At 37.2% G+C, this 18,326-nt stretch overlaps 1 protein-coding gene and 1 non-coding gene across 3 annotated transcripts in view; one reads left to right on the top strand and one right to left on the bottom strand.

The window, feature by feature from the left end:
* The window catches only part of KPNA3 (karyopherin subunit alpha 3), a 90,367-nt gene that overhangs the window by 14,066 nt on the left and 57,975 nt on the right, over nt 1-18,326 (bottom strand). For both annotated transcript variants that reach the window (XM_060079681.1, XM_060079682.1), the window contains exons 3-10: nt 15,818-15,907; nt 15,596-15,625; nt 15,456-15,508; nt 15,222-15,317; nt 11,888-11,973; nt 9,788-9,874; nt 9,254-9,423; nt 7,808-7,852 (exon numbers count right to left, since the gene is read on the bottom strand). In XM_060079681.1, coding sequence (XP_059935664.1) covers nt 7,808-7,852; nt 9,254-9,423; nt 9,788-9,874; nt 11,888-11,973; nt 15,222-15,317; nt 15,456-15,508; nt 15,596-15,625; nt 15,818-15,907 — 657 coding nt within the window. The remainder of the gene's footprint in view (nt 1-7,807; nt 7,853-9,253; nt 9,424-9,787; nt 9,875-11,887; nt 11,974-15,221; nt 15,318-15,455; nt 15,509-15,595; nt 15,626-15,817; nt 15,908-18,326) is intronic.
* Nucleotides 6,848-6,954, top strand: LOC132477820 (U6 spliceosomal RNA). Its single transcript, XR_009530326.1, has one exon. It is a non-coding gene; the product is annotated as a U6 spliceosomal RNA (small nuclear RNA).

The raw sequence follows: 18,326 nt of genomic DNA, 5'->3' as shown, positions 1-18,326 counted from the left end.
TGGGAAATGAGCAATAAAGATGAACAGACTATTTGCAAACATGTAAAAATGGTTCTTCAACATATGAAATCAAGGTCAACTTCACTCACAAGTGAAACACAGCAGTGAGAGGCCCGTGTACACCCCCCCACACAAATAAATAAATAAATAAAAATAAAAGAGATACAGTTTCTCATAGAGTGGCAAAAATTTTTAAATGACAACACATGGACAAGGCCATGAAGAAAGTCACTTTTGTATGTTGCTGCTGGGGATGCAAATGGCACAGCCCCTAAGGCAGGGAATTTGGCAGTGTATAACAAAAATTATAATGCATTCACTCTTTGACCTAGCAATCTGCTTCTAGGAATTTACCCTGAAATATTATCTCCAGTAATATGAAGACACACAGGATTACTGCCTGCTACATTATTCATATTTGCAAAATTCAAGAAACAGTCTAAATGCCTACCCAAAATAGTGTGTTTGAATAAACCATAGCCACAAAATGGAATACTGTGCAGAACAATACTTGGGTTGCCTTGGCCTGTGATGTTTTAGGAAGCTGCTAAATGAAAGGTAACTTTTTTCCATTATAGCTCCCTACTATTAGCAGAAAACCATTCTTTTCTAATATACAGTAGCCTAGAAAAATGAAATATTTAAGATTTCTAAGCTGAGATCAATTAATGGTTTTTGGTTAGATCTTCATTACACCACCTCAAAGGCTGGTGGGGGAAAGTAAGCTATAGCTAGGTCTCAGGCCCCCTGAAGCTGTAAAGACTCTTCTAGTCTCTCTTTAATTTTGTTTTATAATATATTGGGGCTTCACTGAAAATCTCATTTTAAAAATGCTTTAAAACTTTGAAATTCACAGCATAAGATTATCAGGCTATTCTAGTTTTTTCTATCTTCATCAGTTTGCTTTCCTCATGTCCATAATCAGGCTAACAGCTGCTCAATGTCTTTTTTTTTTTTTTTTTTGCGGTATGCGGGCCTCTCACTGCCGTGGCCTCCCCCGTCGCGGAGCACAGGCTCCGGACGCGCAGGCTCCGGACGCGCAGGCCCAGCGGCCATGGCCCACGGGCCCAGCCACTCCGCGGCACATGGGATCCTCCCAGACCGGGGCACGAACCCGTATCCCCTGCATCGGCAGGCGGACTCTCAACCACTTGCGCCACCAGGGAGGCCCTCAATGTCTTTTGACATTTGTAATTTTACCTTTTGCTGCCTTTTCCCATCTGAGCTGCTTCTGCTATTTTACACCTCCTCCAATATTCTTTTTTGTTGGTTTTTCCCTTTTTCTGGATTTCTATGGTAAAATGCCTGGCTTTTACAGTCACTAATAGTCAGTGGGTGTACTCTTTTCCTTCCAGCTAATAGTTAGATTAATCATGTGCCAGTGAAGTCTTTGGCAATCCTGAGCTACTTTATTTTTCACTATGTCTGCTTTTCTGGGCTAGAAACATTAAAAATTTTTTACTTCAGCAATAATTCATGTACTTGAAGACTGCTAGAAAGCTGATCTCTAGACACACAGTATGAGACACATATATACATGGAAAAGATAGGCAACTCAAAGGGTCAATGTATTGAACAAACTTCTTGAAAACTGGTATCTTATGAACCAAAGGAAAATCTCTAGCAATCCGAAGTCTCCAAACAATAATATACTCAGCTCAAAGAGCTTTACCAATTTTTACCACCTCCAGTAAATATGCTAACAAATAATGTCCTGTTAGGCACCCTTACCGAAAACTGCTATTAACATGTACAGCATTTCCTAGTAGGTGTCTGTAGAATGTCTATGGAATGTTAATATCACACATGCTTTAGAGACAACTAGAGCTGAACCAAGTTAAAACTGTATACTTACCCTTATATGCAGTAAAGGGTAACTGAGTAAGCGCAGGGTGCTCAAATCCTATACATTCCAAAGAAAGGACTGGTCCTTGATCAGCTCCTTCAAGATAACCTCTGAGCCCTGGGATTATCCTGCTTAATAACATTGCATTCCTGAGACCCTGGGCCACACTGTATCAGTCTGACTCCTGGGAGGGGATAGAGACTGAGTAGTTAAGGTCAGTCAGCCTATGTGACTGACTCCCCAGTAAAAACCCTGGACACATCAAAGTTCAGGAGCTTCCTGGTTGTTAATACTTGATATGTGTCGCCACACATGGTTCATGGGAGAATAAAGCATTGTCCTTACCAATCTACTGGGAAAGGACAACTGGAAACTTGCACCTGGGTCCTCCTAAACTCTGCCCTATGTACCTTTAGCCTTTGTTGATTTTAATCTTGTGAAATGGTAAGAAATATACTAGTCTCTGCCCCCAGTTTCTAGCACAGGGCTCTAAAACCTTATAAATTCCTAAGTGATAAGAACATTAAGAGCATCTCTTGTTCCAATATCTGGTCTTTGACCCCATCCTTGACACCCTTGTAATGTCCTAAGCGATAAGAGCACTAGAAGCATCTCTTGCTCTAATGAGGTAACTCTGGACGGCCTCCTGGAGGGCTCCTGGATGAAGGCTGGTCACCGGAAAGATCGAGCCATGATTAGAAGCGTGGAAATTTCAGCCCTGCTCCTCACGCTCCAGAGAGTGCAGAGGGGCTAGAAGCAGAGTTAACAACTGATCATGCCTACCTTTGGAAACCTCCATAAAATCCCAACAGTAGGGGGTGTGAAAAGCTTCCCGGCTGGCAAACACACCCACACCAGGAGGCTGACATACCCCAACTTCACGGGGATAGGACCCTCCCAGATCTCGCTCTATGTATCTCTTCATCTGGCTGTTCATCTGTATCTTTTATCATATCCTTTAATGAACTAGTAAATGTAACTGTTTCCCTGAGATCTTTGAGCTGCTCTAGCAAATTAATAGAACCCAAGGAAGGGGTCTTTGAAACCTCTAATCTATAGCTGGGTGGTCAGAAGCACAGGGCTTGTGACTTTGTGACAGGCATCTGAAGTGTGCCTGTGGGCTGGGGGAAGAGGTGGCCATCATGTGGGACTGAGTCCTTAACCTGTGGGATCCGACACTATTTCTGGGTAGTGTAGGAACTGAATTAAATTGTAGGACACCTAGTGGGTCAGAGAGACTTGCCTGTTGTTGTGGGGAATCCTCCAGCCCTGCTCAACACATTTGGTGACAAGAAGTATGAGTAGTGAAGTGTTCTGTACGAGTAGTGAAGGAGACACACAGGAGAGATATGCACCGTAGGGAAGAACTGGGTTTTTCCCTATACAAGAAGGAAAAGACTGAGTTTTCCCTAAACAAATCTGTACCCTTTTGCTATAAATTACAAGCATGAGTGTAAAAGCTTCTCAGTGATTCCTTCTAGCAAATCACTGAACCTGAAGGTGGTCTCAGGGACCCCTGACATATCATCAAGTGTCACTAACCATCAAGTCTCAGCACATAACCAATCTGCTACAACTGATTAACTTCATTTGTAACAGCAGTAGATTTGTATCAAAAGTTAGATAATACTCAAAATTATCTGGGCATGTCAAGCCATGGATGAACAACTTCAGAAAGAACAGGAAAACCAAATGCTACAGAATCACTGCAATTGCACCTTAACTTTAAGAAGCACAATAACTAGAAAGCAAATGAACACAGACTGACCTGAATCAGTACAGATTTCTTCTCTAGTCCTCGGGGGTCAATATTTAGTGATTCTTCTAATGTCACAAAGGCATATGAATGTCCATAAACCACCTAATTCTCTCCACACCCTAACACAGCTTCTCCAGCAGTCTCACTAGTGACTGTCTCATAAATGAAGTCTGTCCTGCTGTTTTATACCTCTCCTTGCTGCTATTCTTCTTTTCTGTCGTGTCCTACCCTAAGACCCAAGTTAGAAAGTTGGGTACTATCCCTGACTCCCCTCTTCACTCACCCATATCAAAACCAGCAAATTTATCATCTAAACATTTCTACAGTCCTCCCTTGTCTTTTTATTCCTAATGTCTAAGCTCTGGTTCTGGTCCTCATTTTCTCTCATTCATACCACAAAATCAACACCAATCTGTCTTCTCAACTCCACTTTCCTCTAAAATCTACACTCCACTCATAATTGGTATAAATTATCAATCCAAAATGTAGCTCCCTCTCAGCTACATTAAGAGGATACATGAATCCTAAGGTGGTATACAAGACTCTGTATGATCTAGAACCTGCTAAATCTCTGCCTTATTTTTTCCCCACTCTTTGCTTCACAATTTATGCTTCCGTCTCTCTACTTTAAAAAACTCCTTGGCTGGTTCCTTTTCCCTTGTTACCACTGCTCAAATGCAGAGAATTCCTCAGAATTCAATTTTTAGCCCTTTTCTGAACCTTACTCCATGTCCATATTTTCATGAATCTCTTAAGTACTGAAAAACCTCAAAGATGTATGGCCTTTTCCTTCCTAGAAACATTACTACGGAGGAACAACAAATAAATCAGAATGAATGTGTCTGTCCTACAATAAACTCATCATCTTCCTCTCCCAGTCTCATCCGTTCGTTTGACTCCTGATGGTTCATGGCATTATTATCCATTTTAGATTGCCAAATTAGAAACCAAAGTAATTTTTACTTCTCCTTCTCTTTGATCCTTTCTTCTTGAAGTTCTAACTCACTTTCTCTCTCCTAACCATTAGCTTCGGGTTCATACCTTCATCAACTTCCTTAAACCTATTATGATAGTAAAATAGGCCAGCCTACACTCAAACTTTCCCCATTCCAGACCCTCCTTGCCTCTTCCAAGTTATCTGACTATAACGGACATGAGCATACCACTCCTCTATTTGAAAATCTTCAATGACTCTGCACTGATTACAAGATAAGCCCAAATTCCTTAAAACAGCATTCAAAACCCTGAAACTTAACTCCCCAGCAAACATGTTGGTTTACTAACCACCTGTATTCTCCACACCCTCCATGTGTTCTCTTGATTCCTTATTATTGCTCCTCATATACCCGAAATGACCTTTTCAACTTGACAAAATCCTTCTTATCCTAGTTGTATGACTTTAGACAAATTACTTAACTATCTGTTTTCTTTTTACCTTGTTTGTAAGATGGAGATAATTATAGTTACCAATCGCATAGGATTTTTATAAGGAATAAATGAGTAAACATATGAAAAGTACTTAAAACAGTGCCTGGCACACTTTAAAACCCTTAATAAATGCTAACTATTAACATAATCTTCTTTTTCACTTCTATCACCACTTCCACCACCATCTCCTTATAATGCTTATTTCAAATGTTACTTCCTCAATGAAGCTTTCTGGTTGCCAGAGAGAATATGTGCTTTCATAATCCTAGCATTTTGGTCATTCCTCTGTTTTACTTTTCTTTTCTTGTTTGTTTGTACACATATTGTGTGCTTATGTGACCATGGTATGAAAGAGCATAGGCCTTGGACTTGGCTTCAATTCTCAGCCACGGCTTTTATCCACTGTATGACCTTAGTTAGGTTATTTTACTTGACTAAGTTTCGTTTCAATCTCCTTACTTGTAAAATAAAGAGAACAAAACTTATCTCATAAGGGTGCTGGTAAGATAAAAGGAGATTATAGAAACAGATTTAGTATAGCAAGTAACTAACAAAAGTTCATTCCATTCACTCTTTTTACCTGCTACTAATGTTGAGGTCTTAGAGAGCAGGGCCTCGATGTCTTCTTCATCTCTGTGCCTATAATTCTCTGTGCAATTCTGGCTTAAGTGGAACAACCTGTGTTTGTTAAACTCGATAAACATACTTATAACTACAGTACTTCATCACTTTAATACCTCTGGCTTTCAAATAAACAAGACCAATAGGTGGTGGAAGCTTTTATTTGCCTATAATCAATTCCATAATGTCCTAGGGGAAATGTCTTGATGGAAATATCAGATATTTTGCTTATTTGCCTTTTAATTTTGGCTTTCAGAAAGCTTAGGACTAAATTTAGCATTCAATAACAACAAATACATTTATAAAAAGAAGTTTACCTCCTCCCCCTTTCTTTTAAGATATTTATTATCTTATGTCTGTTGCTAAGTCACTTTTACATCCATTTTGAAAACAGGACAGTATATAACTAAACAGTTTTCACTTAATTTTTATGACAGTTCAGGCTAACACTTCACAAATAAAAAGTTACTTTAGTTACCTTTAAAAGACACCCTAAGAACTTAAAGTCCTAAAATTAACTAGTGAAACGTGCAGTTCAATATTTATACAGGAACTATACATTGCCTCTTGAGAAATGTTAGCAAAGATGCATTTTCTTCATCCCAATGGTAAATCACACATAATTCTGACACCCACATACATACATATTACGTGTGTGTGTGTATAAACAAAAATAGGATTATAAAAACACAAACATACAACAAATCAGAAAGAGATCTTAGTTGGAACATCAGAAGCCAAATTAATGCTAGATCAACACCAGAATCAGTTCTAAATTCACTGAAACTTAACTGAAATTTATTTATTTATTTATTTGGGGTTTTTTTTGCGGTACGCGGGCCTCTCACTGTTGTGGCCTCTCGCATTGCGGAGCACAGGCTCCGGACGCGCAGGCTCAGCGGCCATGGCTCACGGGCCCAGCCACTCTGCGGCATGTGGGATCTTCCCGGACCGGGGCACGAACCCGTGTCCCCTGCATCGGCAGGTGGACTCTCAACCACTGCGCCACCAGGGAAGCCCTATCCATTGTTTTACTCTGTGGAAGAATTTAACTTTTAGCCTTGCTACATTCAGGAGAATTTTCAGCCTGCCTGATAAAAAATTTGCCGGCATATATATAGTAATTGCTTAACGAAATCTCATGTAATGAACAAATCATGTAAAGATGCCTTTGCATTTAAAACTATACTTGAGTGCTCGTTTCAGCAGCACATATACTAAAACTGGAACGATACAGCGAAGATTAGCATGGCCCCTGCACAAGGGTGACACGCAAATTCGTGAAGCGTTCCATATTTTAACGAAGTGAGAGAGTGGCATAGACATATATACACTACCAAATGTAAAATAGATAGTGAGTGGAAAGCAGCCACATAGCACAGGGAGATCAGCTTGGTGCTTTGTGACCACCTAGAGGGGTGGGATAGGGAGGGTGGGAGGGAGACGCAAGAGGGAGGAGATATGGGGACATATGTATAGGTATAGCTGATTCACTTTTTTATAAAGCAGAAATTAACACACCACTGTAAAGCAATTATACTCCAATAAAGATGTTAAAAAAATAAAAATAAAACTATACTTGATATCCTTCAATACTGTATCTCAGAAGGTTGTAGCATGGGCGTTCGTGTGCTTTCATAGAAAGTAAACACCATCTGTCATCAGAAGATCTCAGTTTTAAATACTGACTGTGACCCTTACAAGCTCTGCAACTTTGGATAAGTCACTTAATGTTTCCCTGAGGTCCAGTTTCTTACTCTGTAAAATGGGGACAATAGTATCTAGCCTACCTATTTTAAGAATCAAATGAGATTTTTAAAAAATATGAAGAAGCTTTATAAAGCTTTTACCACTTTATAAATATTAATACTTTAAAACACTATTATGATACAAATAACTAAATTAACTACATATGTGATAATTTCTCTAAAGTTAGCATTTTTGCTATCTGAATGATGTAAGATACAAACTTAATTTAACTTTAATCCTGTTTCTGAAAACCACATACATTGTGGAAGCTTGACAACTTAATAAGATATATGCTGACACTTATTAAAAGCATAAGAATAAATAACCCTTTAAAAAAAAATAATAAAGACCCTTTCAGTCCCATCCAGAGCAAAATCCCAAATCTAAACTTCTGCTTTACTTACGTTTATGTCCGTATGGTATATGAGGACACATAATGCTGGCAAAATCTGAGGAAAGAAGACAAACAATAAATAATACTAGAGTTGATAAAGATGTCTTTGTAAAAATGAATAACTGTGATTAAAAAAAGCAGTAAATACTATTTGCAGGGCAAGAAAAACAACATTAAGTTTGTTTGAATCTCTATTAGGAAAATAAAAATATGATAAATTCAATCTGAAAAACCAAAAAAATATTTCAGATGTCTAATTGCAATATTCAAGTAAGTCTGGCAGAGATTAATGTACCTTAAAGGAAAAACATTTGTTTTCAATAACCTTCTTTATGACATATGTCAACTTGAAAGAATGGAGATGCAAGTATGTAGTATAGCTATTTTAAGAATCCGCCTTCCAATGCAGGGGACGTGGGTTCGATCCTTGGTCGAGGAACTAAGATCCCACATGCCACAGGGCAACTAAGCCCACACGCTGCAACTACTGAGCCCGTGCACCACAACTACAGAGCCCATGTGCTGCAACGAAGAGCCCGCATGCCACAACTAAGATCTGACACAGCCATAAATAAATAAATAAAATATTAAAAAGAAAAACTAGTGCATTATTAAAAAAAATGAAAAAGCTACTCTTAAAACTGATGTCATTGTCTCACTTACCTGTTTAAAGTAAAAATAAGATTTTATTTAGCTACTTGAGTCAAATTAAAGTTTTTGACCTCAGATTTAGTCAAGAAAATTATGACCAGTATGAAGTATAAAGTTTGTTGAATTCAGGCATTACAGATCTTCTTTTAAAACTGGGAGGGAGGGGGCATTAGCAGGGAGAATCACTAAGTACCCCTTCCATAAGGGCAAGAGGTGGCAGAAGATTGTAAAGGATATCAGTTACGAAGATTAAAGATTCACAGTCAACATTTCTCTGCACAGTCAAGTGATTAAAGGTTACACAGGATTTTTTAAAACTTAAAATACTCAGATCCATTTACAAATTATATGTAAATAGCAAAGATTTTACTTTGCTTTAATTAGCAGATTTAACACAAAGCATGCCACATATTAAGAGTACTAATTTTGTCAGGAATCAAGGGAAATTTCAATTGGACTTAATGCAAATTCACTCAAGAACATTTGCACATAAGTAGACCAGTTTTATCTGTAGCAATCCCTTATTTTTTTAGTGTTAAACCAACAATGCAATGTAGTAATAAAACTGAGATTTTTTCTTCTTTTGTATTTTTCTGCTTGAATTAGGGTGGACTGACATTCACTCAGCTGCCATAGAGTCTCAACTTTTATTTCACAGGAGTCAAAATTAAGTATGATACATTACTTAAATATCTCATACCTGCAATGAAATCAGTATATACATTATTTCATTCCCTGTGCATGAAAATCTAAGGCATAAACATAGGGAAAATATACCATCTGGCCTTTGCATTTCTTCATTTACCTCCTGAACTGTCTCCATAGGCGGTGGGGGATCCTTATTCCTGCAGAGATTGACAATGACCCATGTGACGTTCCGAAGGAAGGTGATGGGAATGGAGGGATTGATGAAGGACAGAAGAGGTTTGACAACTCCCAGTGATATGACATAATCTCTACATTGAGGACCATCACCTACAGAAATGAAAATTGTATTTAAAAAAAAAATTACATTCAGGATGAGAAAGTCTGAAATGTATGCAATGGCTCATGTTGGGACGCTGATGTTCTATGTTTCCTCACCATTAGTCAAGGGCATCAAGTGTTGCTATCTCTCCAGATTTTGATTAGGGAACACAAATTTAACCTACCAATCCTGATAGCAAATTGCATATCCATTTCAAAGAGGTACAATCTTAAGTTAGTATTTATGAAACAAGAAGGTAGTCAACCCACATTAAAATTAGAGGAAACATAGTGTGTAATGGCTATGCCAATGTAGGAAAAAAGTTAATTAAGATACTTAATTGGAGTCTTTTCAAACCTAAATTCAACGTACCTATAATGTTTCCCAAAGCCCATACTGCTTGTTCACAAACATTCTGATGTGGTGAATGGAGAAGTCTTAGAAAAAGAGGTACGGCATCTATAATAAAGAAAAACTAATATTTACACTGCAAAATGCTGGAGTCATAGATTTCAGCCTGTATACAGAGTTTGGCACACTATAGTTGCCCAATGATAATTCACTGAATGAATAAATGTGGCAAATATCTTTACCCTAAATATAATAAATTTTAGTGTTTTCCCCTAGTAGTATTCAAGTAACAAACCTATTGACAGTGTCTAGAAGTTGCTATTATATTATTAATTAAAAGAAAACAGCAGCATAAAATTTTTCCTATAATTCATTAAAAAAAATTTCTACCCTGAACATGTAACCTTAGAATATAATACTTTAGTCAATATGATCCAATTGCTGACATGGGATTAACTAATGAAATGATTATCCCCATATCAGGCCTACCCTATATTTCAAGGTAATTTACCATTATAATCCTTACTCCTTACATAACTTATGTCTTAACTCAAATTCCAAAACACTGGTATCATATTTATTACCTGCAGAAACTAAGCATAAGCTAGATCACTTTTTCTTAAATTTCAGTCAATTGTGCACTACCTCTAGGATTTTTAGCTGTATCTCTGCACTACCTGTATTATTTATTTAACATTTAAATTAAAACCTACTCACACTTTTAATAGCTTTATCGAGACATAATTTATATGCAACATAATTTATCTGTTTAAGTGTACAATTCAATGGTTTTAGTATTTATACAGAGTTGTGTCGTCATCACCACAATCTAATTTTACAACATTTCTATCACCCCCAAATCCCATACCCAGAGAAGTCCTACTACCCTCTCCCCCAGCCCTAAGCAACCATTAACTGCTTTCTGTCTCTACAGACTTTACTTTTCTGGACACGTCATATAAATGAACTTGTATAATATGTAGTTTTTTGTTTGGATTCTTTCACTTAGAATAATGTTTTTGAGGTTTATCCATCTTATAACATGTATAAGTATTTCGTTTTTTTTTATTGCTGAATAGTATTCAATGGTATACCACATTTTGTTTATCTACTCATCAGCTAATGGATACTGGGGTTATTTCCATTTTGGGGCTATTATGAATAATATGAGTAATGCTGCTGCAAACATTTCTGTACAAGTCTTTCTGTGCACATGGTTTCATATCTTGGTTCCATGTAGTAGGGGAACTGCTGGGTCATATGGTAACTCTATGATTAACCTTTTAATAAACTGTTTTCCAAAGAGGCTGCACTATTTTACATTCTCACCAGCAATGTATGAGGGTTTGAATTGACTCACATTTGTATTTTAACTAATTTTATTCATCACTTCTGTAAATAGAATACCAGTATCAATCACCACACATAGAAGATAACCAAAAAATTAAAAATGAAAACAAAACACTGTTATTTAATTGTACCTACTAGTCTCTATTGAAAGCCCTAGTCTAAAATCTGCTGTTCCCTTTTTGTTGCATCTAACATCTACCTAGAAATCTTCTCTTTGACATTACTGAAATATCTAAAACAAAAGTGAAAGAAAACAGTATTCTCACTACTTGATTCAATGTAACTTTTTGCTATATCATTTACTACTTAGAATCACCTTAAGTACCACCTGAAGTAAGTTAAGTGTGCCACACTTTAAGACTACCTGGTGACATCCAGTTTTTTTCAAAGAGCTTTTGACAGTTTGGGTCAACATGCTAATAATAGTTAGCCCATCTTGAGGTAAGCAAAATTTTAAAAATATATGTTACAAGCTAAAAGACATAAGTTACTCAGCACCTTGGAGACATTAGGAATAGAAAATTTAAACCCTATTATTAGGAGATGGTCTTGACCCAAAAAGATAAAACTCTTCACTTTTTAGTAACCACAATTAAAATTATTCAGTGATAGATTAATGACAGCTATAGGAAAGATATCAACTATCATAAGTAACTTATAATATTCACAATTTTTAAATAAAACTGTCTTTACAATAAAACACCACTTCTTTCCCCTTAAAAAAAAAAAAGGGTCCAGCAAGTAAGGAATTAAATTAACTAATTTACTTACTAGACTGTACAACAGCTTGAGTCTGTGCAGAAGTTCCTGATGCTATATTAGTTAATGCCCACGCAGCTTCAAACTGTAATGAAGGACTGTAAAAAACAATAAAAAATCTTTAGACACATAACTACCATTTACACTTATGACCTGCATATTATATGGTTATCCTTTACCTTGTCCTTGAATTTTGTCTTATTATGTCCAACTGCCTGTTGGCTATCTCCACCTGAATGTCTCATTTGCTCTCAAAGTCAGTCAATATAAACTTACTTCTTTACGTCCATTGGTAGTTGCAACATTTTTTTGTTTTTGTTTTTTTGTTTTTTTGGCTGCGTTGGGTCTTCGTTGCTGTGCATGGGCTTTCTCTAGGTGCAGTGAGCGGGGGCTGCTCTTTGCTGTGGTGCGCAGGCTTCTCATTGCTGTGGCTTCTCTTGTTATGGATCACAGGCTCTAGGCGCTCAGGCTTCAGCTGTTGTGGCACACAGGCTCAGTAGTTGTGGCTCGCAGGCTCTACAGCGCAGGCTCAGTAGTTGTGGTGCACGGGCTTAGTTGCTCCGAGGCATGTGGGATCTTCCAGGGCTTGAACCCGTGTCCCCTGCATTGGCAGGCGGATTCTTAACCACTGCACCACCAGGGAAGTCCGGTAGTTGCAACTTTTAGCCAGTCATTATTTTCCTTGACTCCTTCCTCTCCCACAGACATCTAATCAATAGGGTCATATCAATTTTACCTCTTAAATATTTCTTATATTTATAGCACCACCCCTAATATCACTGTGTTAGCTGAAGCCCTCATCATCTCAGTTGAATCACTGCCACAACCTCTAGACAGGTCTTAAAGCTGTGATTCCACTACACCATCTGCTTTACATACCAGAGTTATTACAAGGCTACATAATTTTGCTGAAAGGATGAGATCATTATAATTTGGAATGGTGATGGAAGACCTCACAAAGAAAGGGAAAACTGAACTAGATTTTCAAAGAGGGATAAAGAAAGAAAGGCACTGACAGCTGGAAATACAAATAAAAGTATCATGGGTGGGATGATCATGATGTGTACAGATGACTACGAAGGGATCAAGAGAGCTAAAGCCAAGAAGGTGTGCAAAAATGTAACATGGGATGAAACTGGAAGGGTAGGTTACCTAAGTTTATGTGTGTGGTATGGGGAGTAGGACTCAAATCTCAAGGCTTCAGAACTTGGAATTTATTCTATAGACATACTAAGTATAGAGTGTTACTGAAAAGTGAAGTAAAAAAAACACTGTTGGGAGTCCATGCAGAATAGATTAAAAAGGTTAAAGTCCAATGTAGGAAAAATCTGTTAAGAAATTATCTACATTAAGTTAGGATAGATAGCTGAAAAACACACATTCTTTTAAATAGAATGCCGAGGTAGGAGGGGGTGGTAGTGAGCAAAAACCAAGGGGAGCCAAAGGTTAGGGACTTAGAAGAAACTCTGTAAATATCAAAGAAAGAGAGTGAGGTTGTTAATATCAAAAGGTTAGAGAGATCGGAGAAGGAAAAGGTTTTAAGGAGAATAAATGTCAGTGATATAGCAAGCAGTGAGGTTAAAAAGATGGAACAGATGAGAAAATGAAGGAGCAGACAAGAACTACATGATGAACTTTGGCAAAAGGCAAGAAATAAGAGGGTATCGAGGCTGAGGAGAAATAAAGGGATGACAAGATCAAAGATGATGAGACAGTTTATGTTGTCTCAGACTAGAAGAAGAAAGGATTATTAAACTAGGCTAGGTGGTTTGGCAAAATACTGACAATGAGGGCCTTAAATGAGAAAACACAAAGATGTAAAAAATACAATTAAAAAGCTAGAGAAAGTCTTCTAAGATGTCATTTGAAAAAAAGAGAAGACAGAGAAAAAATAAATAATGAGTGCAATAAGTAAATAATAAATGAACATGTATTATATGCTTGATATTGTATAGTGTTTTGTTTATATTATTTTCATTCCTCACAACCACCTAAATTTTATTGATGAGGTATCTGAGGCTCAAATGCTATTTGGGTTTTGGTCAGCAACAAACCCTGGATTTAAACCAAGTTCTTTCTAGCTCCAAAGTCTATGGGTCTTTTATATTATGACACAATTTCCCATGACAAATTCATCAAGTCAGATGGAGACCACTGACTGGTGGTAGTTTTCTATTTTTACTTTGGGTGGTAGTTACACAGGTCTGCATACATTTTAGCATATTCTTCTGTATATATGCTGTATTTCACAGATACACCCACACAAATGAGCCCATGCCAAAGACCAAAAAGTAAAAAAAAAGGAGAGGAAGGAGAAGGAGAAGAAGAAAGAAAAGCAAATCAAGAACAAAAAGAGGGCCTTAAAAGTAGAGGTAAATAGAATTTTTGTTTAACAATTGAAATAAAACTTATTTTTACTTAAATAAATCTTGTTATAGAAAAAATATATAATAGTATTAAAAAAGTGTTAAGGGCTTTTGGAGGGATGGTTGTGGCACATAATCAAAGCAGAAGGAAGTATTTTTAAATAATGAAAACCCTTAGTAGAAACATTTATATATCACCTTTTTATCTAGTCACCTGAAAATCTCACAGACAACACTTAGCAAAATATCCCAAGTCTAAACGCCCCTTAAACGCAAAATTAGCCTTTGTTTTAATGTATTTTGGAGTTGAAACTTACATTCTCCCCACTTAACTCAAACTGATGAAGTTTAAGATATAGCACACCGAGATCTCTCTAAACACTAACAGAAATGGGGCCAGTACCTCAAAAGATACCAAGTGGTATTTTTCCCTTTCTATTCTGGAAAATTATAATCTGCCCTCTTATTTTTAATTTACCACAAATAAAAACCATGATGATAAACAACCACTCATGGTTGGAGTTCTGTTAAAGACTTCTCAGAGTATCAGCAGATCAGCTGGAATATTCCCAGGGTAAGAAAGAGCTACTCAGTTCTGGAAACCATTCATGTTGACTCAAGTCATGAGGTTAATCTATATATAGACTCATAAGCAAAGAGTGACTCAAACACTATTTGGGTTGTTTTAAAATATTACTTTAAAAAAACCAACTAACAAATAAAGACTATAAATATTTGAGATAAGTTAGAATAGACAATAAACAGACGCTAAAATTTTCCTAGAAAATATACACACACTTCATAAACTAAAAAGAGAAGCACTTTAGGTCTACTGAGTATGATCACAGAATAAGAAAATTACATTAAAATACATGACAAATGTGATAAATGCAAAACCAAATGGAACCCATTGGTTAAATAATAATCACAAATTTTCAGTTAGCTGAAAAAAGTGAACAGGGAGTCAAATCCATACTTACTTATCATCCCTTTCTAGACATTTCACTAGAATTGGTAAAATCCCAGATTTTATTAGGTCATCAATTGGTGGATTTCTGTCACTGGATAATAGCTTTCTAGAAAAAGAAATATAAGAAATTAACTGCTATAATTTTCAAATAAGTACAGAAATAACAATGTACTACTTCTAGACTATGAGCTAAAACACCCTAGGCATGACACCTATTTCTCTCTCTGGACAAATCAGTAGTTACCTTGCAGCCTGGACAGCACTCAACTGGACCACTGGGTTATCACTTGTGGCATTCTGCAACATCAAATGTAAATTTCAGAAATTAAAAAAAAAATCAATTTCAAAATACTTCAAAATGAAAATATTAAATTAATAACATACCTGCAATATAGCTTCTAGTGTTACATTTTGCTTAAAAAGAAAAAAAGATAGTTCAGCAAAGAGTTTAATAGCAAAATTACATTTATTGAATAATCTATTTACTAAAGATAAGAGTTAATATACCTTAATTATCATTGTAAAACTGGTCTTAGATTGAGAATGAAGTTCTCTGGTTATTATAAAATTACTTTTAAAACACCTTATAAGAACAAGGTAACTTACTGCTTTAAAATCAGCATCAACATCTGAATCTTCTAAACTTTCTTCTTGGGGAACATTTCTTTTTTTCAGTAAGTGTTCATCTCTTTTGTTCTGAAAGACAACCATTAAATAGCTAAGAAGTCGTGAAGGCTGCTGTTAATGAAAAATCCACTAAAATTATTTCAACTTTATCAGGCAACTATGAAACAAACACAAAATCTCTACATAAGGATAATATGAATTAAATGTGTATACTGCAAACCAATGACAGGCCACATTCTGGATTTGATAACAAAATTAACTGGTTTAAAGGCCAGCATTCATACACACAGACACAAAATTTACTAAGCACCAACTGTTTTGACCAATACTGTGCCTCCTAATCTGTAAAGAAGATTTAAATTTTTAAATTTAAATTATTATTATTATAAAAGTCTAGCAAATATATTTCAACTAGTATGCTAGCTTTCTTCAACTTACTGCTAATGCTAATGGTTGCCTGAAGCAATTTATTAAGAAGTCAGCTTAATGAAAAAGAGTTTTCTTCTCAAATGTTAAGGTTTGTATGTTTGTTGGGAGTCGGGGGGGAATGGGAATTCATTAGCATAAATGCTATCTATTTGCTATAATCTCAGATTTAAACTCTTGTTATCTGGCTTTTCTTTTTTGTTTTTTAAATCATCTTAACCTTTCTTTTCCTTTTTTTTTCTTTGGCTGCACAGCACAGCATGTGGGATCTTAGTTCCCCAGTCAGGGATTGAACCTGTGCCCCTTGCAGTGGAAGTGCAGAGTGTTAACCACTGGACCGCCAGGGAAGTCTCCTGTCTGGCTTTTGCAACAGCACAATACTTCTACATTTTATGGGATTTCAACTGTTTGTAATGGCAACCTGTGCCATTTTACATAATATATAGATTAAACAAAATTTCCTCTAAGGTTTTAGTTTGTCTACAGGATTAAGTCAAAACAAATTAGAGGGCCTCCCTGGTGGCGCAAGTGGTTGAGAGTCCGCCTGCCGATGCAGGGGATACGGGTTCGTGCCCCGGTCTGGGAGGATCCCATATGCCGCGGAGCGGCTGGGCCCGTGAGCCATGGCCGCTGAGCCTGCGCGTCCGGAGCCTGCGCGTCCGGAGCCTGTGCTCCGCGACGGGGGAGGCCACAACAGTGAGAGGCCCGCATACCGCAAAAAAAAAAAAAAAAAAAAAAACAAAAAAAAAACAAATTAGATAAAAGACTAAATGATATCTAAGATTCTTTTCAATTAAAAATTTCAAGATCTTCTAGTCTTCAAAACAATATTTACAGAAGTGTTTGATTACAATAGAAAGCTATTGATGAGATATTGATAGAGGTTAAAATTCAGATCAAATAGAAAATTAAAACTAGGAATAGACATCTGAAGCTTACTGGCTTATCTGCATGACATCTACTTGTGTGCTATGTACAAGTAAGCATGTTTAAACAGATGCTTATGTATATGTTAACCCTTAAGAGATTACCAACTTCAAATTATATCACAGCATACTTCTTTAGTAACTACTCAAGTAATTAATTCTACATTACTTTAAAATTAATGCAACTCACAAATATGAAAATCCATGCATTCACATTTTATAGTCCCAAGTGGCTCCCCACAAAATACTTATTAATTTATAGAGGAAAAACTTGGCAGACAGCATCTTGACCAAGTGGCAAAGGTTATCATCAAGAGAAAAGGAGGGGGCCTCCCTGGTGGCGCAAGTGGTTGAGAGTCCGCCTGCCGATGCAGGGGATACGAGTTCGTGCCCGGGTCTGGGAGGATCCCATATGCCGCGGAGCGGCTGGGCCCGTGAGCCATGGCCGCTGAGCCTGCGCGTCCGGAGCCTGCGCGTCCGGAGCCTGTGCTCCGCAACGGGGGAGGCCACAACAGTGAGAGGCCCGCATACCGAAAAAAAAAAAAAAAAAAAAAAAAAGAGAAAAGGAAGAGGGCTTCCCTGGTGGCGCAATGGTTAAGAATCTGCCTGCCAATGCAGGGGACACGGGTTCAAGCCCTGGTCCGGGAAGATCCCACATGCCGGGGAGCAACTAAGCCCGTGCGCCACAACTACTGAGCCTGCACTCTAGAGCCCACGAGCTACAACTGCTAAGCCTGTGTGCTATAACTACTGAAGCCCGTGCGCCTAGAGCCCGTGCTCCACAACAAGAGAAGCCACCATAACAAGAGCCTGCGCACCACAACAAAGAGTAGCTCCCGTTCGCCGCAACTAGAGAAAGCCCGCGCGCAGCAACAAAGACCCAATGCAGCCAAACAATAAATAAATAAATAAATATATTTTTTTTAAAAGGTGACATTAAAAAAAAAAAGAGTAAAGGAAGAATCTGTATAACACAGGGAACTCTACTCAATACCCTGTAATGGCCTATATGGGAAAGAATCTAAAAGAGTGGATATATGTATATGTATAGCTGGTTCACTTTGCTGTACACCTGAAACTAACACAAAATCAAGTACACGCCAATAAAAATTAAAAAGAAAAAAAATTTCAAATAC

Source organism: Mesoplodon densirostris, chromosome 17 (genome assembly GCF_025265405.1).
Source record: "Mesoplodon densirostris isolate mMesDen1 chromosome 17, mMesDen1 primary haplotype, whole genome shotgun sequence".
Lineage (NCBI taxonomy): Eukaryota > Metazoa > Chordata > Mammalia > Artiodactyla > Ziphiidae > Mesoplodon > Mesoplodon densirostris.
Note: the sequence above shows the minus strand (reverse complement) of the source record. Positions and strands in the feature narration are given on the sequence as shown.